At 41.5% G+C, this 20,487-nt stretch overlaps 2 protein-coding genes across 3 annotated transcripts in view; one reads left to right on the forward strand and one right to left on the reverse strand.

The window, feature by feature from the left end:
• Positions 1–6,041, reverse strand: part of LOC125880936 (ankyrin repeat and fibronectin type-III domain-containing protein 1) — a 166,744-nt gene extending 160,703 nt beyond the window's left edge. Inside the window, exon 1 of the mRNA XM_049563778.1 lies at positions 5,845–6,041. The gene's annotated coding sequence lies outside the window, so the exon portion shown is untranslated. The remainder of the gene's footprint in view (positions 1–5,844) is intronic.
• Positions 6,042–9,999: 3,958 nt separating this feature from the next.
• Positions 10,000–20,487, forward strand: part of capn15 (calpain 15) — a 50,878-nt gene continuing 40,390 nt past the window's right edge. The window contains exon 1 of one of the 2 annotated variants that reach the window (XM_049563500.1): positions 10,000–10,257. Coding sequence is in view for 1 of the 2 variants with exons in the window: in XM_049563499.1 (XP_049419456.1) it covers positions 14,212–14,390 (179 nt within the window). In the remaining variant the exon portion in view is untranslated. Of the gene's footprint in view, positions 10,258–14,012; positions 14,391–20,487 lie in introns of those variants that run through there. The other variant, XM_049563499.1, reaches the window with a different exon arrangement.

Raw genomic sequence — 20,487 nt, forward strand, 5'->3', positions numbered from 1 at the left:
AAAAATAAAAGACAATGTGGTATTGTATAGCATAAAATTATAGTAAAGATATCAACTAAGGCAGAACACAAGTAAAGTGATTGTTTAAGGGGATTCTAGGTGCATCTACATTTAAAAAACATTTGAAACATGGGTAAACATTTGAACATTCCAGGGTGGGGATCTTCAAACACTCACACTTTCAACAATCCTTGAAGAACCCTTTCTTCAAAACAGGATTGTATGGATAAAAGGGGTTGCTGGAACCCTTAGTCTTCCAAAAAAAACTTGAAGAACCCTTTTTTCAAAAGAGGGTTTTTCCAAAGCAAATGGTTCTGGGTAGAACCTCAGTCACTGAGGAAGAACCCTTTAGGAACCCTTATTTCTAAGAGTTTATGTATTCACAGTTACTATCCAGGATCCCTCCACTTAGACATCTAAAGAATTTGCTGAAGCAAATAAACATAGTCAGGATCATCAAGTGCTCTCCATCTCTGTCAGCTCCTCCTGACAAAGGATCCTATTCAGTTTGCATTATGTCTGATTTCTTACAAACTTTGAGCAGCTGTGACACTGAATGACTTATTAAATGCACTTCATGGCATGGATATATTCTATTATTTTCCTCTTCACACCCACCGCTAAACTCAATTCAATAGAGTGTGCATGAAAGCTGCTTTCCCTTCCAGAACACATTCAAGACAGAAAGACTTTCCTAATCATTGCCCACAAACCTTTCTGCATGCCATAACACTGGCCTATTTCTCACTCAAGGAAACACACCATGAATCTAATTAATATTATTCATGTTAATGTGAGCTAATTATGCAGAGCTGCGGCACCTGGATAAACTGTGTATGGGTGGTGACACCTCTCTCGCCCTGAGCCTGCATGATAATTAAGCAGAACATCTGGCGAGAAGGGAAACATACTGTCGAGTTGAACCGACGGGACACTCCCTTGATCCAAAGTGCTGAATGTTTTGGAAGGTGAACTTCATTTAAATTTGATGATGCGCGTATGTCTTTGTGCCAAGAACTGCTATAATCAAAACTGATAAGCAGCCAACACCAGCTTTCACTGATTTTAAAATCCTGGCAGAGCAAAGACAGCGGATGTTGACAGTGGGTGCTGCATTGTGCTAATGTCACAAAATGCAAACGAATTCACCTTACCTTTAAATGCTCCCACACTTTCCTTGATGTGTTCTATGCTGTACAAGAACACTGACTGGCACCGCATGACTTGTGCTCAAACTATAACTTTTTTAATGGATCAAAAGAAAACTAATTTGTCAGTTTTTAATTTGATTACTTTGCTACTTAAAGGTCCAATGTAAAAGATTTAGTGGCATCTAGTAAGGATTGCAGATTGCAACTTGGTGAAACTTCTCCCATGTGCCAAGCATGAACTCCTGATGAGGATTCCTTTCGTATTCATTGTTCAGGAGGGTTTTATCAAGAACAAAAATATCCGCAGAGGTCTTATTCTCGACAACACAAATAGACCATGTGGTTAAAACTGGTAAAACACTGAATAAAACAGTTTCGCATTAAAAGTCTACCGTATCATAGCCTATTTACCTAAAATTCTTAGTGCAGAACTGAATTTTATCCAGGTGCTGTTTGTGTGTAGGCACGGGACAGATGTAAGGTAGCCCTGCACTAATATGATTAACTTCTTCTCCATATTTATCACACAGACTGATATTTACGTAAGAAGGGAAAGATGTCTGTCGGCTGTGACTGGTTGGTACTCGTCACGTGACATGCAGTGCGCACTGCTGTGTTCCACAAGTTGAACTCTGTTTATCTCAGGGAGCAGCCAACATGCCCTGAAAAATAGGTGCTCGGGAACTTCTGCGAGCCACTCTAGCGTTGCTCTGGCAAACGTGTGTACGGCTCCTAAGGTAATGAAAACACGATGATTCTTATTTTTTCAGGTGAAAAAACAACTAAACTACACTAAAAAAAAACATATTTACTGTATCATATTCCATTTCTGCCAATCCCTTTAAGTCCTACACACTGGACCTTTAAACCTAATTTAATTTCTTGTTTTTTAGTACATTTAAGACAAAAATAAGCATTTTTCAAGACATAAAATGAAATATTTCATCTGTTTTTTAATAAATACAATAATATCTAAAGAAAAAAAGGTGATCTTGGCTAATCTAAATGAATTAGAAGAGGAAAGAAGAAGTACTTTATGGAGAAATTCAATTCATAGAAGCCAGATTGTCGGATGTGGCAAACACAGAATCTAGCAACTAAACTAAACTCAGACTGATAGTCTTGGAAATGATCTTTAAGCCTACAAAATATAGACAAAAATAAACAGGGGACACATTCATAGAGCAATTTTCTAAATGACCTTGGACTGGGTTAATCCTTGTCTGGGAAACTGGCTGATACAGTTTTTGTAACTGTGTCCCAGAATGGCCAAGTTTGGACAACCAGACAAAGGCACTTACACCAGCTGCTCAGAGCTAAAACGGCCAACAATACATCAAACAGCGGGGACAAAAGACAACGGCGTAACAGAGGAAAGAGTTATTAACTCACTAGTGTCTGAGCCTTATGATATGCTGCGGTTCTATCCAGATCTCCACGTGCTTAGCTTTAGCAGTGCCTACATGTTGGCCATCATAGGCCACTGTCATTTAAAACAGAATTATGAAAACAAATAAGTACTCATAACATACCTCATGTCTCATTTCTCTTTTTCATGTATCTGTACTGTATCTACCTTCTTTCCTTCACCAAAGTCATCCACATTCACAGCTTTGCTTCCACCTAGTCATGCATACTAATCTGTGCTGTAACTTGGAGCAGTGGCCAGCCGCTGCCTGCCTGTCCCATCAAACATGCATAAGAACCAGATGTATCTTTGATGTAGGCTTGTTCATGTTGCCCCCATGTGCATGACTGTATGAATGAGTGTGTGAGTGTGTGTGTATGTTTATGTGTCTTTGTCAGTGTGCTCCCAGGCCCTGCGGGTGAAAGCCAGAGTGGGGCAATGCGGCTGCATGCCCCAACACACAAGGAGAGAGGGAAGGCTGACATACTGTAGATCCTTGGCAAGACAAATAATCAATTCAGAGAAATGTTGCCATACATTATCTTTGAATGAATTATTCATATGACTGGAAGCAGTTGTGCCTTTAAATTTATAGCTATTGCCATTAAACACGCTGTGTGAATTGTGGACTTCATTTAGACCTCTGTATTAATTCACTATTTAAAGTTTTCTTTTGCTTTGATTAAAAAGATGACTATCACAAATATATTCTTGCTTCCATTTTAAGTGGGTCTGTTCTGCTTTCTGGCATGTCAGCCTTTTGCCACGCTAGTGTACCTTGTTACACATTTTGTCATCTATCTAGTTTTCAACCATTATGTGAAACCGTATTATTAATAACTGTACAAAATTCATTAGAATATTGATGCTTGATTTGTTTAGTATTGCATACCATAGCATTTTCTGTATTACAACACCATCATTATCATGGAAAACATATGGTAATAACATTTAATGTGTCACGCAGTGGTTCCCCTCTCTAAAAGCGTCCTTCCAAGCTTAGTCAAATAATCTGATAGTTGATCAACAGAAAAATACTTGACTATTTTGATAATTAATTTATTGCTTCTGGTCATTTTTCAAGCAAAAACGCCACATTGTTCCTTACCTCAGTTTCTACTTTTTGCTACTATCTGACAACAAGGTGCTACTGAATGCGATAACTAGCCTGTGCTTTTAAGTTCCATGGTAAATCAGAGATGGGGGAACTTGGTTGGTTGGCACACACACTTTCTGGTCCTTTAAAGGTCAAAGAAACAAAAATGTAACATCAAAATGTTTGCTTTCTTCACCTGCATTCATCTACAAAGCAAAAACATCTGCAAGCCACTTACTTTTTGGCAGGGTGAGATTTTAGTTTTACAGTATCAGAAGTGGAAAAAGAGGTCTGTGGAATAAATATAAATATAAATATAAATAAGGTGTGTTAGAAGAGAGAAAGAGATATTGCAAATGTGTTACTTGTAGTTAATAGAAACAGGCATCAGCTACATTTGATCTAAGGTTTTAAAGTCTGTAATGAGTAATGGTAATTGGATCACAAGGCTTATTTGCACACTGATTTTGAGGTTGTAAAATTAAGAGGTGTAACTGTAGTCTGTGATATTAAAATTATTTTAAAAAGTTTAAAAACAATGCTTTATATTGTTAGTTAATGTTATTTAATTTGAATGGTCAGTCGCAAAGATTATTAGACATTCCTACTGATGAATTGCTTAAAAAAATGCTCTGACATGATTTTCATGTTCATGTTTTCTGGTTCTTGTTTGATTTAAGTGTTTATTTTTTCTATAGGTTACCTCATTTTTTTCTGAACTACAGCATTTGAACATTGTGCCAACCAATCCTGTGATGGGGCTGTCTGGCACAAATGCACAGCAGAACTTTAATCGCAAATCACCTACATTTAGAAAACACTTGTGCACATTAAAACATATTTGTTTATAGCTGAAACCTTAACCTTTGAATGGCTGCTGGCTAGAAAACCCTAACAAAATTATGCCAGAGAGAAGTGCAGCAGAGAGTGAAAAGTGTGCCAACCAACCTCGGTCTCCCCTAGACATTAGTAAAATTAGAGACAATTAAAACATATGGATTACAATAATTAAATATAGGAACCTGTCTGGCTTTGCTTTGGTTTAGTCTTCCTGATGTTTTGGCCACCCACCTTTATCTGTGAGCAGTGGGAGGATATTTTGCTGGCGTTGCACTTAATGACAAGTATGGCACTGGGCCATGAGACTGTCATCTTACAGCATCTGGACTTGTGAAAACTTCCCCAGCACAGGATTGTAAACAAGTATACTCATGAGTCATCAGAGGGCCACACTGGTGCCGGTAGCTGCTTGATTTGCTTTGTCCGGGTGTGTGTACAGTATGTGTGTGGTAAAATCTGTAGTAGTAGTGATACAAAGCCCCTCCGCTCCACTCCCCTTGTGTCCCCTCATGTCCTCCCACAAGTCCATGACCATGTAAAAAAGACCCTGACCCCTCCTTCCTACCATGTCCACACACACGTGCACACAAGCCCACTGAAACATACAATGACACACATTTTTGTCCCTCGTGCAACAGTTGCCCCCCACTCGCCCACACACACATCTTTTTCCTTTTCCCCTAAGACAATTGTGTTGCTCACTCTCTATTGTGGAAGCCGGTCATTTCCACATGTGTGTTGGCCATAAAAAAGCAGAGAGCCGACTAAAAGCATCCCTTTCCTGGCTAGCAGGGTCACAATTCGTCTCATATAAACACAGGACACACCTTAGCCCAACAGTTTTCACATATCCTACTGAACCCCTTACCTCCCAAAGTGCTCCTCTGTCCACTGACACAGGATACCAATGACTACACGCTAACAAAGCTGTCTGTCTGTGATACTTCCACGAAGAGTCAAAGGGAATAACATAACACACCTTGCGGTCTTGTTTTAGACTTTAAGTGAATTTTAAGGGGAGTTTTTGTTCCGAGAAAAACTCTTAAACCAGGCTGAACACTGACGCTGGTGCCTTTTGTGTCTCCCAACGTGCCTCGCGCTGGGTTTCCCTAGCATTGTCATGACAACAGTGTGTACGCACCGACACTGGCCACTGAAAACAATACACCCACCAAGATTTGAGTGAAGTGGGCTAGCTAGCAACTTTCAGTCGTTAATGAGAAGTTAGCCCGAGCGAATAACCGAGTAAAATGGCGACTGAAATTATCTTATATGGCTCTGGCGAGGAACAAGTGCACAAGTGGAGACAAAAAGAAGTGTAGCCTAACGAAGTGCATTCATTCCCATACCTTCTTGACGAAGAAATCTTCCTTTCCTTCCCGGACCGTGTCGAGGTTAGCCACCGCCAACTTTACCTTTATCGCGTTGCTCAAAAGATAAAGTTTGTCACACCGGTAACGTTACTAACATTGTCTAAGGGTCTGTACAGACACTGTGAACACTAGTTACTCCACGACATGTGAGTTAACACCGTCCAGCCGCAACTTTTCTCCGCCCAGACTCACTCTCGGCTCCTCTGCCTGCTCCTATCAAAGGATGCTTTGCTCCGCCTCACTCAACCCTGAAGATAAATCACTGTAATCCAAGAGATTTATAGATTGTGTCTCTAAATCGATGGCAGAGTGTATTTTTTTCCCATGGATCTTTAAGGATATTACTGAGACTTAATAATAGGCCTGCTTATTATTTATTTGTAAACTTCCTTTAGCTTAGGGGTAAAGTCAGGTAATTTGGGACACAAGGTAAAAGGTTTTACAACACAACATATGTAATTGCATTGTTAATACAAATGTGTTTTACATGAAACATTTATCTTACAAACTTGTAGGATGTTGCTTACTTACAAATTATTCTCCCCAATTACTTTTAATAGGAATGGTTTTGAGTGAATACTTAAAGGAGAGGTACACCCATTTTTAAAAATTCATACATGTTCTTGCTATGGTCTTAGATAGTCCAAAAAATATCAGTAAATATGTACATCTCTCTCCCAAATCCAAAAACTAGAGTGTTAAAAGTCAAACTTGTGATGTCATCGGGTATATATACATCGGTTCGTTTGATAGTTAGTTACTTAGATAGTTAGTTATTTAGTTACTTAGATAGTTAGTTAGTTAGTTAGTTAGTTAGTTATTATGTTAGTTTCTGTGCTCGTTTCGTCATCCGTTCCGTCGTTCATTTCGTCCATTCGTTCCTTAGTTCGTCAGTTAGTTAGTTAGTTCCTGCATTCGTTCCGTCGTTCATTCCGTCATTCGTTTCGTCCATTGGTTCGTTTGTTAGTTAGTTAGTTAGTCAGTATTAGTTTATTTAAGTTAAGTACCAAATAAACAAAATAATTATACAGTAGTAGACAGACATAAAAAAAAAGGTTACTAAAGGAAACATGAAAACTGAAAACAGCATATACAGTAATGATTGGATTTACATGTCCAAAATGGAGTGAGAGGAAGTACAAGCTTATTTATTCCCAACCCTTCTCCATAAATTAATAATAGTCAGTTACATAGCTCCCCATCAGTATAAAGCTGTACAATAATTAATTCTCCTAGGCCTATTCATACATATTAAATTATTTAGCAAAAATATTTGTCTCACAAGTCAGATATAAAATGATTACGAAAATACTGAGAAAATATGAGAAAAATACATACATCTTATATAAAGCATAATCTCATCTTTTTATCCTTATCTAATATCCACCATCCCAATCTGCCTCCTTACAAGCACTTGGCACTGCTTTCTTGTTTACTGCCATCAGTGCATTGGTCATCTGATCGCAGCCTTTCAAAATATGTGGGATATGTATGAATTTGGGTGCAGTGCATGAGACAGTCATGAGCAAAAAATTGTCAGAACAGCCAGTCTAGATGACAGTGAAAGCAGCCAGAGGAGTATGATTCAATATATGGGTACACTCTGTTTCATGACTGAGAACACTACAATACAATAAAGCTCATTTGGGTATAAAGAGAAAAGAAACACCCACAAAATCAGTCTCACATTCAGTAACTATGGAGCAGCTCCAGACTTAATACGCTATGACATCACAAGTTTGAGACTTCTCTGGTTTCTGGCTGTGACAGTGAGTAGCTCATGTTCACAAATACTGATTAAATTTCCCCGGGCCATGGAAATAGCATACTGGAATTATTAATTTAGGTGGTGTTTAGTATTTACTTGGTAACACATTTTCTTTATATAAATATAGCAGAAATACATAAAAAGTTCTAAAAGTAACACTCAGGGTAGTTTTTCTTTTTTTAATCTGTGTCCCAGATTACCTGACTTCACCCCAAGGTTGTAATTCATGAATCACTGATCCAGCACAAACCCTGGGTTCATTTTATTTTCTACAAAGGTCCAAACACACATCCAAGTGAATTCTGTTGACTGATTGCACACAGGAAAATTATCTTAATAAGACATTAATAGGTTTTTTAGACTTTGCTATGCTATCTCGTTATTGAAGTATACCGACCCTGTTGATATTGGCCTAATCCTCTGAAGTTCCCTGGTTCAAACAACCCGGGTGACACCAGCATTAACAGAGATAATCCAGACTCACTGAATGTTTCACATGCTACTCTTTATCCTAATGAAAATGTAATTTCACTCATGGTTTTAAAGGAATAGTGGACAGTTTAATGGGGTAAACAAAACGCTAGGTAACATTAAATGGTCAATAAATTGCAGGCTATTCTGTGACTTCGCTGAATTCCTTGTTGGTCTATATTGTTGGACTCACTAAAAGCAGCACAATACTGCTTTTAATGTTATTTTTTATTTTTATTGATTTGGGATGATTGTGGATGTACAGTATATGTGTTGTGTTTTTATTACTGTCTATTTTCTCTTTTTTATTTTTCAGGCATGGCACAGCAAATTTCGTTGTACTTCTTGTGCGATGACAATAAAGTCTATTCCATTCTTACTCAAGATATTGCCCAAAAAAAAGTTCTCAATGCTTTATGACTGAAATGGAAATAATCTTAGTCTTTATTTATAGTTTGCAAAAAAGTTATGTCCCTTTTAGGACAAAATTGCTTTAGAGCAATGCAACATTAACCTAAATACAGTCCATACAGCAATACTCAATATGGTAACATTGTATTAGGACACAATTGCACAAAAAGTCATACACATGATGTGATGTGACATGATATATGATACGGTACGGTACGATACGATACACAAACACACACACACACACACACACACACACACACAAACTGAGACAGTCATGAACAAAATATTAACACTGAAATCCATATCATTAAAAGTAGAACAAATAATATTACAATATTACAATATATTTGTTAAGCCTAAATTATTATTATTAGTAGTAGTAGTATTTCCATTATTTTACCTCGGAAATATATTTAGGAAGAGACCTAATTTACAATGTAGCTGAGTAAAATAACAAATAAATAAATAAAAGCACTCAGACACAGAAAAAACAAAGAGAAACTTACATAAAAGTGGCAACATGAAGTAAAAACAGTAAGATAAGATAAGATATACTTTACTGATCCCCCAGGGGGAAAGTCAAGTATCACAGCAGCACAAGACAAAATCAAAGGACATTAAATAGAATAAGATTAAAGAGAAAAAAATAAAATGTAAAAAATAAAAGATAATAATAGATAAATAAAAGATAAAATAAAATTTCTACCTCAATAAAATGTAAAAAAAAAAAGAAAAAAAAAAGAAAAAACGCAAGTAAAGACGTAAAAGAAAAATAAATCAAAGCATCAGTAATTAATAATAACATCTAGAAGTAAAATGTGACACAGTTAAAGACTTAAATTGCCCAAAGGATAAAAATGATGTCAAAGCCACTATTTTTTGGAGGGCGTCAGTGCTCCTACTTACTATACTTAAATAAACATTATAAACATATTTAAATATTCAAATGTAAATAGGAATGTGAAATGAACCCTCTCAAGATGTAAAAATGATTTGTTTTATTGCCTTTAGACCCATCCCCACAAACAGTAATGATACCAGTGGTTTAAATCACATAGTTCACATTTAATGCCACTAGATGACACTAGAGGGCCACTACCTGACACTGGCCGTGGGGTAGAAATGGGAATCTACTCTGATTTATTACTCAGGATTGAAATGTAGGCATAACTGGGACATTTGTACAGGTTGAAAATTAAAGGAAAAAGCAAAATCACACACGTGAATATAAATGTATTTTAGTAAGGCTTAACATACCGTGTGTTCGGTTATTTATGTTTGTCAAAGGTGACGACATTTGTACCCGGATATCCTAGTCGAAAATGTCCGTGTAGAACCAGGGAAATGTAGTTTTCTACCCTTGTATTCTTGACTGGCTTTTACGTACGTTCGCGTGCGCTCCTACGTAGCAAGCAACCACCCGGTACGCATTCGACGTACGCGCGTGCTCTATTTGCTCCTTGGAGATTCCCCTTCCTTCCTGGGCTGTTTGAGGTAAACCTACGCGGTCGCATCAGTCTCGTGAATACCCGTCGGAGTGAAAATAAACTATACATTTACGTGTTTGTCACAAATGTCGGGAACATGGGGCGGCAGCGGAGCGCGCGAAGCTAAAGCCTGGAGAGGTTACGGTGGCCGAAGTACAACCCGGGAAGAACTTATCGTCTCGATGGCTGTGAAAAGTTAACGCACACAGGAGCGAAAAACAGGAATAATTCCCCTCCGACCGACTTGAGGTAAGAATAACCGACGTGTGGCTGGAGTTTGAGAAGTACACAGCTGTCGGGTAGCATCGGTAACGTCGACCATTTCACTGAATAAGAGTGTCTTTGTTTACAGGGTCCCCGGCGTCCTCGGCTCGCGCTGTCTCAATGGGATTGTTGAGAGTTTTCATCAGGCTGCTGCAGCGTATAGCTAATGTTAGTGGTAGTGACAGGGCTCACAGGCTTACACTTTGGCCATAAATAGATCGATTATGTGACAGTGCCTCTTATTTAAAACGTGGTTTCACATAACAGCTGTGGAGCTTGTTCCACTGTGGCTGCCTCACTTAGCAGAGCAGGATAATTCAATAACAACATGGACATTTTTCTTGCTGTGTGTGAATGGGAGTGGGGCAGGTCAGAGGGCAAGGTCAGGCAGATGAACCAGAGATACTAAAGACTCTTTTGCTTGCCTCATGGGCACTTCAGCAGGGTGCATGATGCATGACCTGAGGCCTGAACTTCACTCATCCACTTGAGAATCCCCATCCCAAATAAAGGCTAATGTGTGTAGTTGGGAGTGAGCTTGTAGAGTGTAATCATTTGTGCTCTGCTCTGAGAATGGCCACAGGGGAGAAAACAAGTGTGTGACAGGCAGCCAGGACATTTTGGGTGGTGTAGAAATGACAACTTACAATGTAGCGTGAAATCAGCTCACATCCTCCCTTTCCCTTCTTCCCCCTCTGTGTCCCGGGAGAAAAAAAGTGAAATCCAATCTCTCTCTTTTTGCTGGCACTGACTGTGTCAGCTGCTGTGTCTCTGGGTGCTGGCTTGCAGAGGGACAGGTGGCCCTTGGACAGGTGCACCCTTAACAAAGGAGGGTTGCAGTCGTCTGACCTAAGTGCTGGCTTATTTGCAGTTTTGTGTGGTGATAACAACCTGTGCAAACTGCTTTAGTGATTTAGTTGTTTTTGCACTTCTGTCATTGTGAGTGTGCTGTTATATAGTTAGGTTAAATGGATGTGATTGCACAACCTGCATGTGCATTTGGTCACTGAATGGGGTTTTATGATGAACACAAGTAAGCTGTTTGTGCCTGGCGTTCTGTATGACGCACACATTCTTGACATCTTCACTCTGGAGCTGGGGTTAGACTTCATTCCACATCTGCCACATATCTTAGCTTGTGTTGTTCCCTGGAATTGCAGTGGAAGTCAAGTTTACCAGACAAACCAGTTTCAGTCTCAGTTCACTCAACAAGGCAGCTTCCACGGAAGTTGCTATCTCATCTTTGCGTTGGGAACACACCCTTACTGCGAAACTAGGCAGATTCCCAGAAGAATGACTTGCCTCCTTGAACTGCATTTGTTCTTGACTAATGGTTAACACACTTGCTTTCAATGCAATGAAGGATGCTATGGGTATTTTAATGCCATGGTTAAGGCCTGTGCTTTAAGTGTGCTGGTGAACGCTGGATTCAAAGAGAAGGATCAGAAAAGAGGTCAGCAAAGTGATATGAAGTGGAAGAGAGAGGAGAGGGAAAGTTTGAAGGCTTATCTCAGTAATGTGCAGGGACAGTTGAGCAGTGATGAGTGTTGCAGTCACCGCTATCTTCTATTTAACCCTTTACTCCCCCATCTCTGGCGTTGACCATGAAGGCTGCTTTCTTTCAGCAGGAAAACACGGAGACACTTAGGTTATTAGTGAGTGTGAGCATGACATGTGGTGTGTGTGTCCTGAGTGTGTGAACACACCTCGCCCTGCCTTGGCTGGCACTGACACCCATCATCAGCCATCACTCCAGGATCTTATTCACATTAACAAGTGAGATCCCTACGACTCGATTTAGGTTTATTTAAATCTCTTGAACGCAGCCTCACAGCTTTGCCTCTGATCGCCGGCGCCAGTGCGCCTGCGCTCTGCTGACACTCCAGTAATCCGCTGTTATAGGAGGAGATTGCATCCCTCGTCCACTGCGCTCACGCTACCAGTGAGGGAGAATTAAAGCCCGTGGACAAAAAATACACACAACGGGGAGAATAAGGACATATAACAGGACTATAACATGCTCAAATGGAGCCATTAAACACAGGTATCCTGGGGTGGAGCAGCTGTACAGTATGAGCAGGCGACAGCGGGACTGGAGCGAGGATGTGTCCTAATGTAAGGCAGCAAGGCTCAGCATCTACAGCCCTGGAAATATGAGATGAAGGCAGGCTGGGATGGACCCGGCGGAAGATGGTGAAATTTACGATTGAGTGCTCCTTCCTGGATGAGACCTCCTCGGCTATTTGAGCGTTTCTTAAGCCTGCATGTCGGCTTCTGTGTGAGACTCTCCCTGGCCTCTGTGCCGCTGTGTGGAAGCCCACCACCTTTTTTTTTTATACAAGTAGTGCTTCGCTGTGGTGTTGTTGGGCTTAATTGGGAGCCCATATGAGCGATTAATTATCATGCAACATGCACTGAATCAGGAAAGCTTAACTATAAATGTGATCTCATGAGATAAAGCAAAAACAAACCACAGGGTATCACCCTCCTCAGACTTTGCCTCAGGGTTTTTGCAAGCCATCGATACTCGTCAAAAGATGCATGCAAATGTGGTGGTGCATATTTCCCTCAGCTGCTTCGCCCGTAGAGAGACTTGCCACGACAGGTCGGCAAGTCCACATAAATCTCAGCCCAAGTTGATGAACTAGACTGGCCGGCCTCGGCGGTGGGATCAGACAGAAATTAAGCTGTCGCTCTCAGACAGCGGAAACTAGGATCATCTCCCGGCGATGTGCTGGCAGAGCACCGCAGCCCGAAACGGAACATCCCTCACCGAGGGTTTTGGTCGGATCATACGCACAACTCGAGGGCTGAGCTGTAAACATTCACATGCTGTGGCAACTGGTAAAGTTTAAAGAGCTGCTCCCTGCGTCTGGGTGAAAATTCTGGAGTTCATGTGAGTTGGAAATCCAAAAATTCTGCAAATACCAGAAGTGAGAAAGCCCTCCCTTAAGAGTTTCAAACATGGCGTTTTATCCAGTGGGAGAAATGCAGCTGGAGTGTTTTACTGGTAAACTTCCACAGCAGCTGTTAGTCAGACTGGATGTCTGAAAGATGAGACTCGGATGTTAGCATACTTGTAGTTTTGCCAACACCCTTCCCAGCAAATGCAATGCATTGATTCCCTCCAGTGCCCACATTGTATATGACTCTGTGGATATCACTTGTATGACTCTTAGCCTGTCTTCATGGATCATGATGCTGTTGAGCCGTCCTGGATGTTTTGTTTTTTCCCACTTTCTTGAAGCTTACATTTTGCAGAGATTTACCTGCTGAGATGCTGAAAGATGCACCACACCTTTTCCTGCTTTTTCTAATCGATTGATTGGAGCACGTGCAAAGGAAAGAGGAGCCAAGCATGAGGATGCACAGACTGAAGAGATGTGTCAGAGGGAACGCTGGTGGAATTATGAGTGGCACTATGGAAGACACGGTGCAGAGTGTTACAAGTTTAAAGTCTACGAGAGAGAATTACGAGCCTTTGCTGTGAGCAAATTGTATTTTCTCCTCTCCTCAGACCGCTGAATGGGAATCAGCGCTCCACGCATCAAATTACTGTTTCAATTGAGAACTTCCTCCCCTGTGCACTGTGGGATTTTTCACCCTGCATACTTGGCCACCTGCAAGTTATGCTCATTTTTTGAGTGTCCTTATCTTGGAGTCCCTGTTGCTGTGGTTTTTATTTGTTTTCACTGTAGCGCCCTCAGAGGTCTTTTACGGGAGAAAATCCTTCTTATTTAAAGCAGGAAGTTGTCAACAGGAAGCTTACAGCAAGTACAAACACATGATTGCTGTTGTGGTCCAAACAACCCGTTTAGTCTCCATGTATCTCCATTTGTCTCACTGAATACAAGTGTGGATTCCTGGAGCTCGAGGCGAAAAGCAAAACAAACCTCCCATCAGAGAGCATTCAGAGACTCATTCCCTATCACCGTGGTGATGGGGAGCTCAGCCTCGTCTCTCACTGCAGAGACAGAGTCAGACCATGGCTTCCGCAGCACCCCGTACCCTTCGTCACCCCCTGTGGGCTGGCTCAGGAACAGCCACAGCAGCCCGGTGTGGGGCACCACCTTCATCACACGTCAGCAGCAGCACCCGCTGCCCCACCGAGAGCGCAGGTAAGAGCCACCACAGTCCGCTCAGCCGGGTGCCAACACATTTCTCAGTCGAGCGCTCTCGGGGCACAGAGCAGCGGGCCGGCCTGGCTCGGCCAGTTGTTGGGGAAGTCACCGGAGGAGTGAGACGTGGTGTTGTGTTACACAGGAATGCTGCCATTTAGAGCTGTGAGCGTACAAACTGGCATTATTCTGAGGCTCTCGCGCTGGTGTTGTCTTGGCTTCAGTATCTGGGTGATGTGGTGTAAACTGAAACCGTTCATCAGCGTTGTTCATTTGAGAAAGGCACTACTTTCTCTTTCACAGGCTTTTAGCAACGATTACTGAGGATTCAATAACCTCACAGCGATGGATCAAATCCCTGTTTCATCAAAGCTTATCTAATCAAAGCCTGCATTTTCATGTTTTTTTATGATGCACCCAAAATCTTGCTAAGCCGGATTTGCGAACCAAAATCCAACCCCATTGCTGCCGCCTAGCACAGCTGTACAGTACGTGCTACACTTGATGCAGCGCTGAGTGGATTGCCTGGACAGATAGATTGACCTGTCCTCTTTGAGCCCAATGAAAACCAGCCAGAGGGTAATTAGATGATGAGTTGTGCTGTCATACATTTTATCTTGCTTTGATTCAGTTCTATTAATTTTGGAAGTGATTAAATACAGTGGACTGATTCTCTTGGGAGCTGTGGCTACCCTGTGGTATTGTTTCACTCGGGCAAAACTCCCATTTTTGTTAGACTTTTTAGTTTGACTGTCAGTAGTGGAAAGTTTTTTAGACTGCAACCTATAAGGAGTTTCTCCAAGAACAAACTTCTTATTGAGCTAGCAGCAGCTGTGTAATTGAGCGAGGTTTAGCGGAGCACACTATTTGTGGAAGAGACGTGCTATTCATATACGCTGTTTTGCCAGTATTGACTGTGTGAAAAAGATATATTCAGTTACTGTATCTACAAGGAAGACTGTGCTGCAGTAATCCATTGTTCCAGTCATTGCCTTCTGAGTCATTGTCAACACAGCAAAAGGCCTTTCAGCAGTGTGGTGTAAGAAGCTCTGTGTGAATGTGCGGCTCATCCAGCAGTTTTTGACTGACTTTCTTCCAAAAGGCTGATCTTCCCAACCACCCTCACAGAAACTTGTTTAGAAGCGTTTCCAGTTTTCCTTCAGCTTTTTGGGTCATGTCTCCCGGAACGAGAACAGGCAGTTGTTATCGACCGCCTGTAGTGTATTGAAGTTGTTGCTGAGTCACTCAGGGCATCATGGTCCGGTTGTTAGTTATTGATTTTCAGAGAGCCCGATCACATTTCCCCACAATGGATGTCATTATTTATTCAGCATCGGTCTCCAGTTGGGCTTTCATCTTTCTTGATTCTTGCCTGCCGCTGTCAATGCTTTCCTTGCAGTTGCTCTACATTTAACAGTTAAGGCAGTCATGGCTGCCATTGCTCACTCTTCTAACAGTTTTATGACACAGAAAGAGCTGGTTTTAGCTCCTGCTTCAACAACCATAGCTCCATGCATTTATGACACTCAAGTATAGCTCATGCTGTCAGTGTAGTTTTGCATCATTCAGTCAACTTGTTTTTTTATTCAGCAGACTCTTCCGTGCATCTCTGTAGCAACAAGCCTCTGCCTCCATCACCAATCAGACTCCACCCTCAGTCAGCTGAGCACGAAAACGCAGGCAGACACACAGAGTTATACAGTACACACCGTCTCCGTCTACTGCTGGAAGGCAGAGAGGGACACACACACACATATATTCTGACAATAGATGTTTTAGAAACACTGTGCAGTAGCACTTGGAACATGCCCTCTTATCTACCCCCTCTCTCTCACACTCGCACTCACTCGCAGTCTTATGCACATATACACACTGCTGTGTGAGCCTAACAACGTTAGGCAAGCTTTGCTGAGCTGTGACAGAGCATGAAATATAGAAACAACAGAACACTATGAGCCCGGCTTAACTTCAGCCGTTCTCATACAGTGTATTCTCTAATATATTGTCCTATAAAAACGCTTTCTTTCCCTTGTTTTTCTTAGCTCGGAGGCTGCATGAACGGTCTTGTCCTTGGGTAATTTCAATTTGTTTTCATCCAGCAGCAACCCATTGACTTTGGGAAGTGTTTGTGTGCACTGAATCAGTACCTCGACTGTGAAGTTTCACTCAAGATAACAACCCACTCAGCAGACAAAGATTTGCAACAGAGGTGTAGTTGTATGAGCTGTGATGTTTCATAATTTTAAATTTGAATAGCAGCACAATGCGGTTTTATCCCAAAGGCAATATTGTTTAACTTAAAAGGGGCAGTTCAGCCCAAAATAAAAAAATGCATATTTTTCCTCTTACCTGTAGTGCTGTTTATCAGTCTAGATTGTTTGGGTGTGAGTTGCTGAGTGTTGATATAAGATATCAGCCATACAGATGTCTGCCTTCTCTCCAGTGTAATGTAATTAGATGGCACTCTGCTTGTGGTGCTCAAAATGCCAAAAAAAACACTAAACAGTAATGTCTCTTTCCAGAAATCATGATCTGGTTACTCATGATAATCCAAAGACCTTGTTGTGAGCACTTTCATGTACAAAGTATTTTCTTTCCACTGAACTACATCTGGCAATCCTATTGCTGCGAAGAATGGAGCGTGCATCTACTGCTAGCTAATCAAACACCACTGAGCAAGCTAACGTTACAGCTTTGAACTCCGCAAGCTGAGTGCTATCTAGTTCTACTATATGCGAGAAAGGTACACAGCTTTACACTTGGCAACTGACACCAAAACAATCTAGATTGATCAGTAAAGCCAAGCTAAGACTACAGTTTTTGGCTTGTTTGTCCCTGATGATTACAGTCACAATTACATTGGTTTGGAGCCCCTGATGGTGTTGCCAAGCAACAGCAAACATCCTAGCCCTTGAGACTAACGTTAGCTAGCATATTACTGTTGACAGATATTAAAACTGACAGTTAAAATCTCACCTCAAATTCTCACTAAGAAATAGACAAACCTGTGTAGACTGCATTCCCCCACCATTTTCTCATCCGGACTCATTTAGTCTTCTTTTGTTTTTCTCACTGTACAGTGTTGCTAATATTACAGCAAGTTGTCACACCATGTCATTTTCTGTTTTGTTTTGTGGCGCATTCATCCCTTCTGCCATGGTAATCTAAATAATATCCTGTAGTGTGAGATGCACCGTTAGTCAAATCTTGTGCAGTGAGTGCATGTTTGAGATTAGAGAGAACATCTGTGAAGTTTCTCCGTATATCTCCGTATATGCATGATGCAGCCCGATTTTAGAATAAATAAAACATCTGTAGTCCTGTAGCCCATATTAACTACAGGTAAGATAAAAAAATATGTATTTTTGTTTTAGGTTAACCTGTCTCTTGAACAATGGAACTGTGCTATTATATCTCAGCCCCATAGTGCTGGTGTGTTCCACTGCACGTGGCCTTTGGAGCCCTTAAAGTTAGTGTCTGCCCTCTCCAGAGTCGATCCCAGAATCTCCACTGTCCCAGCATGATGGATGATAGCGTTTATCGCAGCTCCATTCCACTGGCTCTCCTCCCTTTAATTGGATTAAAACGGGTCCACTTGGATTCGACCAGCGTGGTCACTGGCCGTGTTTATGTCTGAATTATTTCAGCGCATCCTCCTTTTGTTGTTGCCAGTCTGATGAAGACAGGGCCGCGTCAGGACGGTCCCCGAGCCACCAGAATAGATCTGGCATGCAGGCTTTGTCTCGCAGTGTGGCTGTCTTTGGAAAACAGAGCGTCAGTGCTGCAAGAAAAGCTAGCCTATTGGCACTGCTACTGACATGATTCCAGATCCCCCCACTCTTGTTGCCATGGAAATCTGTAGCATATGTTCAGTAACCTAATTCCATCGGCCCGAGATAAGACCACACATGGTAACCTGGCAGCCTCGCACATGCAAAAAGAAGCGTGCTGGCAAATTACACCTCTGGAAGAATACCATATAACCAGCTGATTATTCATGTCAGTGTGTAGTGGTGTCAGATAGGAGCCAGTGAGCTAGAAACCTCAAGGCAAGTGGTCTGCCCTCAAAGCTTGAATCTGTGTCGTGGAAACAGGAAGTAAAACTCCGCTCTGCGCTGCCTGTCTGAGAAGTTCCCCTCTGGGTGAAGGTAGCGCTGTGTCAGCAGTCCTCCTGCCCTCCAGGTCTGGGTGCCTGCAGGAACTCCAGATAAGCACAGTGGCAGCAGCAGCAGCACCCTGCCCCTGCCATTACTTCCCTATTCTTCCTTCCCCACTCTGGAGCTTCCTGCCAGCTTCCTGCTCGTTCTCACTTAGCTCCACGCTACTGATGGCTGCTGAAACCCAGTCAGACAGTTTCCTCTGTTTAAAGATTCAAATGTCTGAAGCTGTCTCCACCGTTGACAGATTCACTCATCAAAAGTGGGCACTGGTTGTGAAATATTCACAAGGGCACAGCCAGAGGTCGGATGTTACTGTTTTTTCAGTTCTGTTTCCCCTCTTTTGACTAGTATTTGCATTCTTAGTATCTTCAGTCTTTTATCCCGCAGAAAAGATTGTTACCTCATATCTTATCTTGAAATTAGATCTGGGTTATGAGGTCTTGATCATAAGGTGTGTGGTCATGTGGGTCAGGCTTGCATACAAACAACTTAACATTATAAAAGGCACAACCAGACTCAGATTGCATGGGATTGCCCTGACACATAACACTAAGGCTGCACAACTGCACCCTTGTTTCTACAGTATCACACCCCTCTTGTGATGTTCAATTTTTTTATCGTGTATAACAGAGATACTAAATGAAATGACAGGAGGCCAGGGGCCAGTTAACAAACGAACATTAATAATATTTCTCACTGTAAATGAATTTCCTGTTTTCAGTGTTTCGAAGTTTGCGACCTGCTTTATCTTTGCCAAGAGACAAATCCAGTCACAGCGGTCGCGAAAAGTCAGCTGTACACAGGGGCGTGTCTAATATTTGATGACACTGGGGGGCTCAGCCCAGACCTCTGTTGGGGGGGCAAAGGATCCTACCCTGGCACTTTAAAAATATAAAAAACAAGCTCTATTTTGGTGTCTTTCTTGGACTCTGATGCCTTAGTTATATTCAAATTACAAAAAACTTGTGTACAGCCTAGGGCTTGGCAATATGGATTATTTTATTTTATTTTATCAGATACCGCTACTGCTATTGAAACAACATTGTGGGGTTGACTTTTGGTGCTTTCACAAATATTTACACAATGAGATTTTTGATAGATAATCATTAGTAATGTGGACAAAATGACTAAGTGGGTAAAGGCAAACAGTACCATGGCTATAACAGTGTGGTAAGGTCAAATAATGGCACACTTTACTGTAATGCGGCCTTTAAATACAAGAATATCCAAAATCTACGACGATATCTAGTCTTATGTCAATATAATACAGTAGAATATCAAAAATAATATTGATAGAGTATCAATATATTGCCCAAACCCTTACCTAAGTGATGTTTATTGGTGGAACATCTCAGTTTAAGGGCACTTTTCAAAAGGCCTTTAGTCCAGTTTGCTCAGCTCGGAGTAGTCTGTGCCAACACAATAACACTTAATCTATTCTGTCTCAAAACGTCTCATTAAAAAGTGTCCTTCTCAGTGCCACTGCATCAAAACTTCCCCAATTATCTTGTTGCGCTGTCCCCAGTGACTAAGTCCTCACTGTCACCAATCCCTCGTGTCACGTCATCAAGTCTCAGCATGTCACAGTAGGAACTCTTTATCTGCCGCCCTAGTCTGGACTCTGGATCCAGCGCCTCAGATAAGTTGCAGCCATTGGCTCAGCTCCATCATGTTTGTTACAACGCATTAATTCTGGAGACCTGTCAGGGTTGAGTAATGAGTCATTTTCGTGCCATAACATGTTACCCGGCAGGTAGAACTAAGGCTTTTACAGTTAATCCTCAAGTCTTTGACCCTGACTCATCAGCTCCTCTGATAGACAGGCAGGGAGGAACGCTTGCTCGGGCAAAATTACTTTTAAGCGAAAAGGTTGCTCTGATCTGCGAGCAAGAAAATAAAAAAATCCCACAATGAAGTGATAAACAAAATCTTTTGCC

Source organism: Epinephelus fuscoguttatus, linkage group LG20, assembly GCF_011397635.1.
Source record: "Epinephelus fuscoguttatus linkage group LG20, E.fuscoguttatus.final_Chr_v1".
Taxonomy (NCBI): Eukaryota; Metazoa; Chordata; class Actinopteri; order Perciformes; family Serranidae; genus Epinephelus; species Epinephelus fuscoguttatus.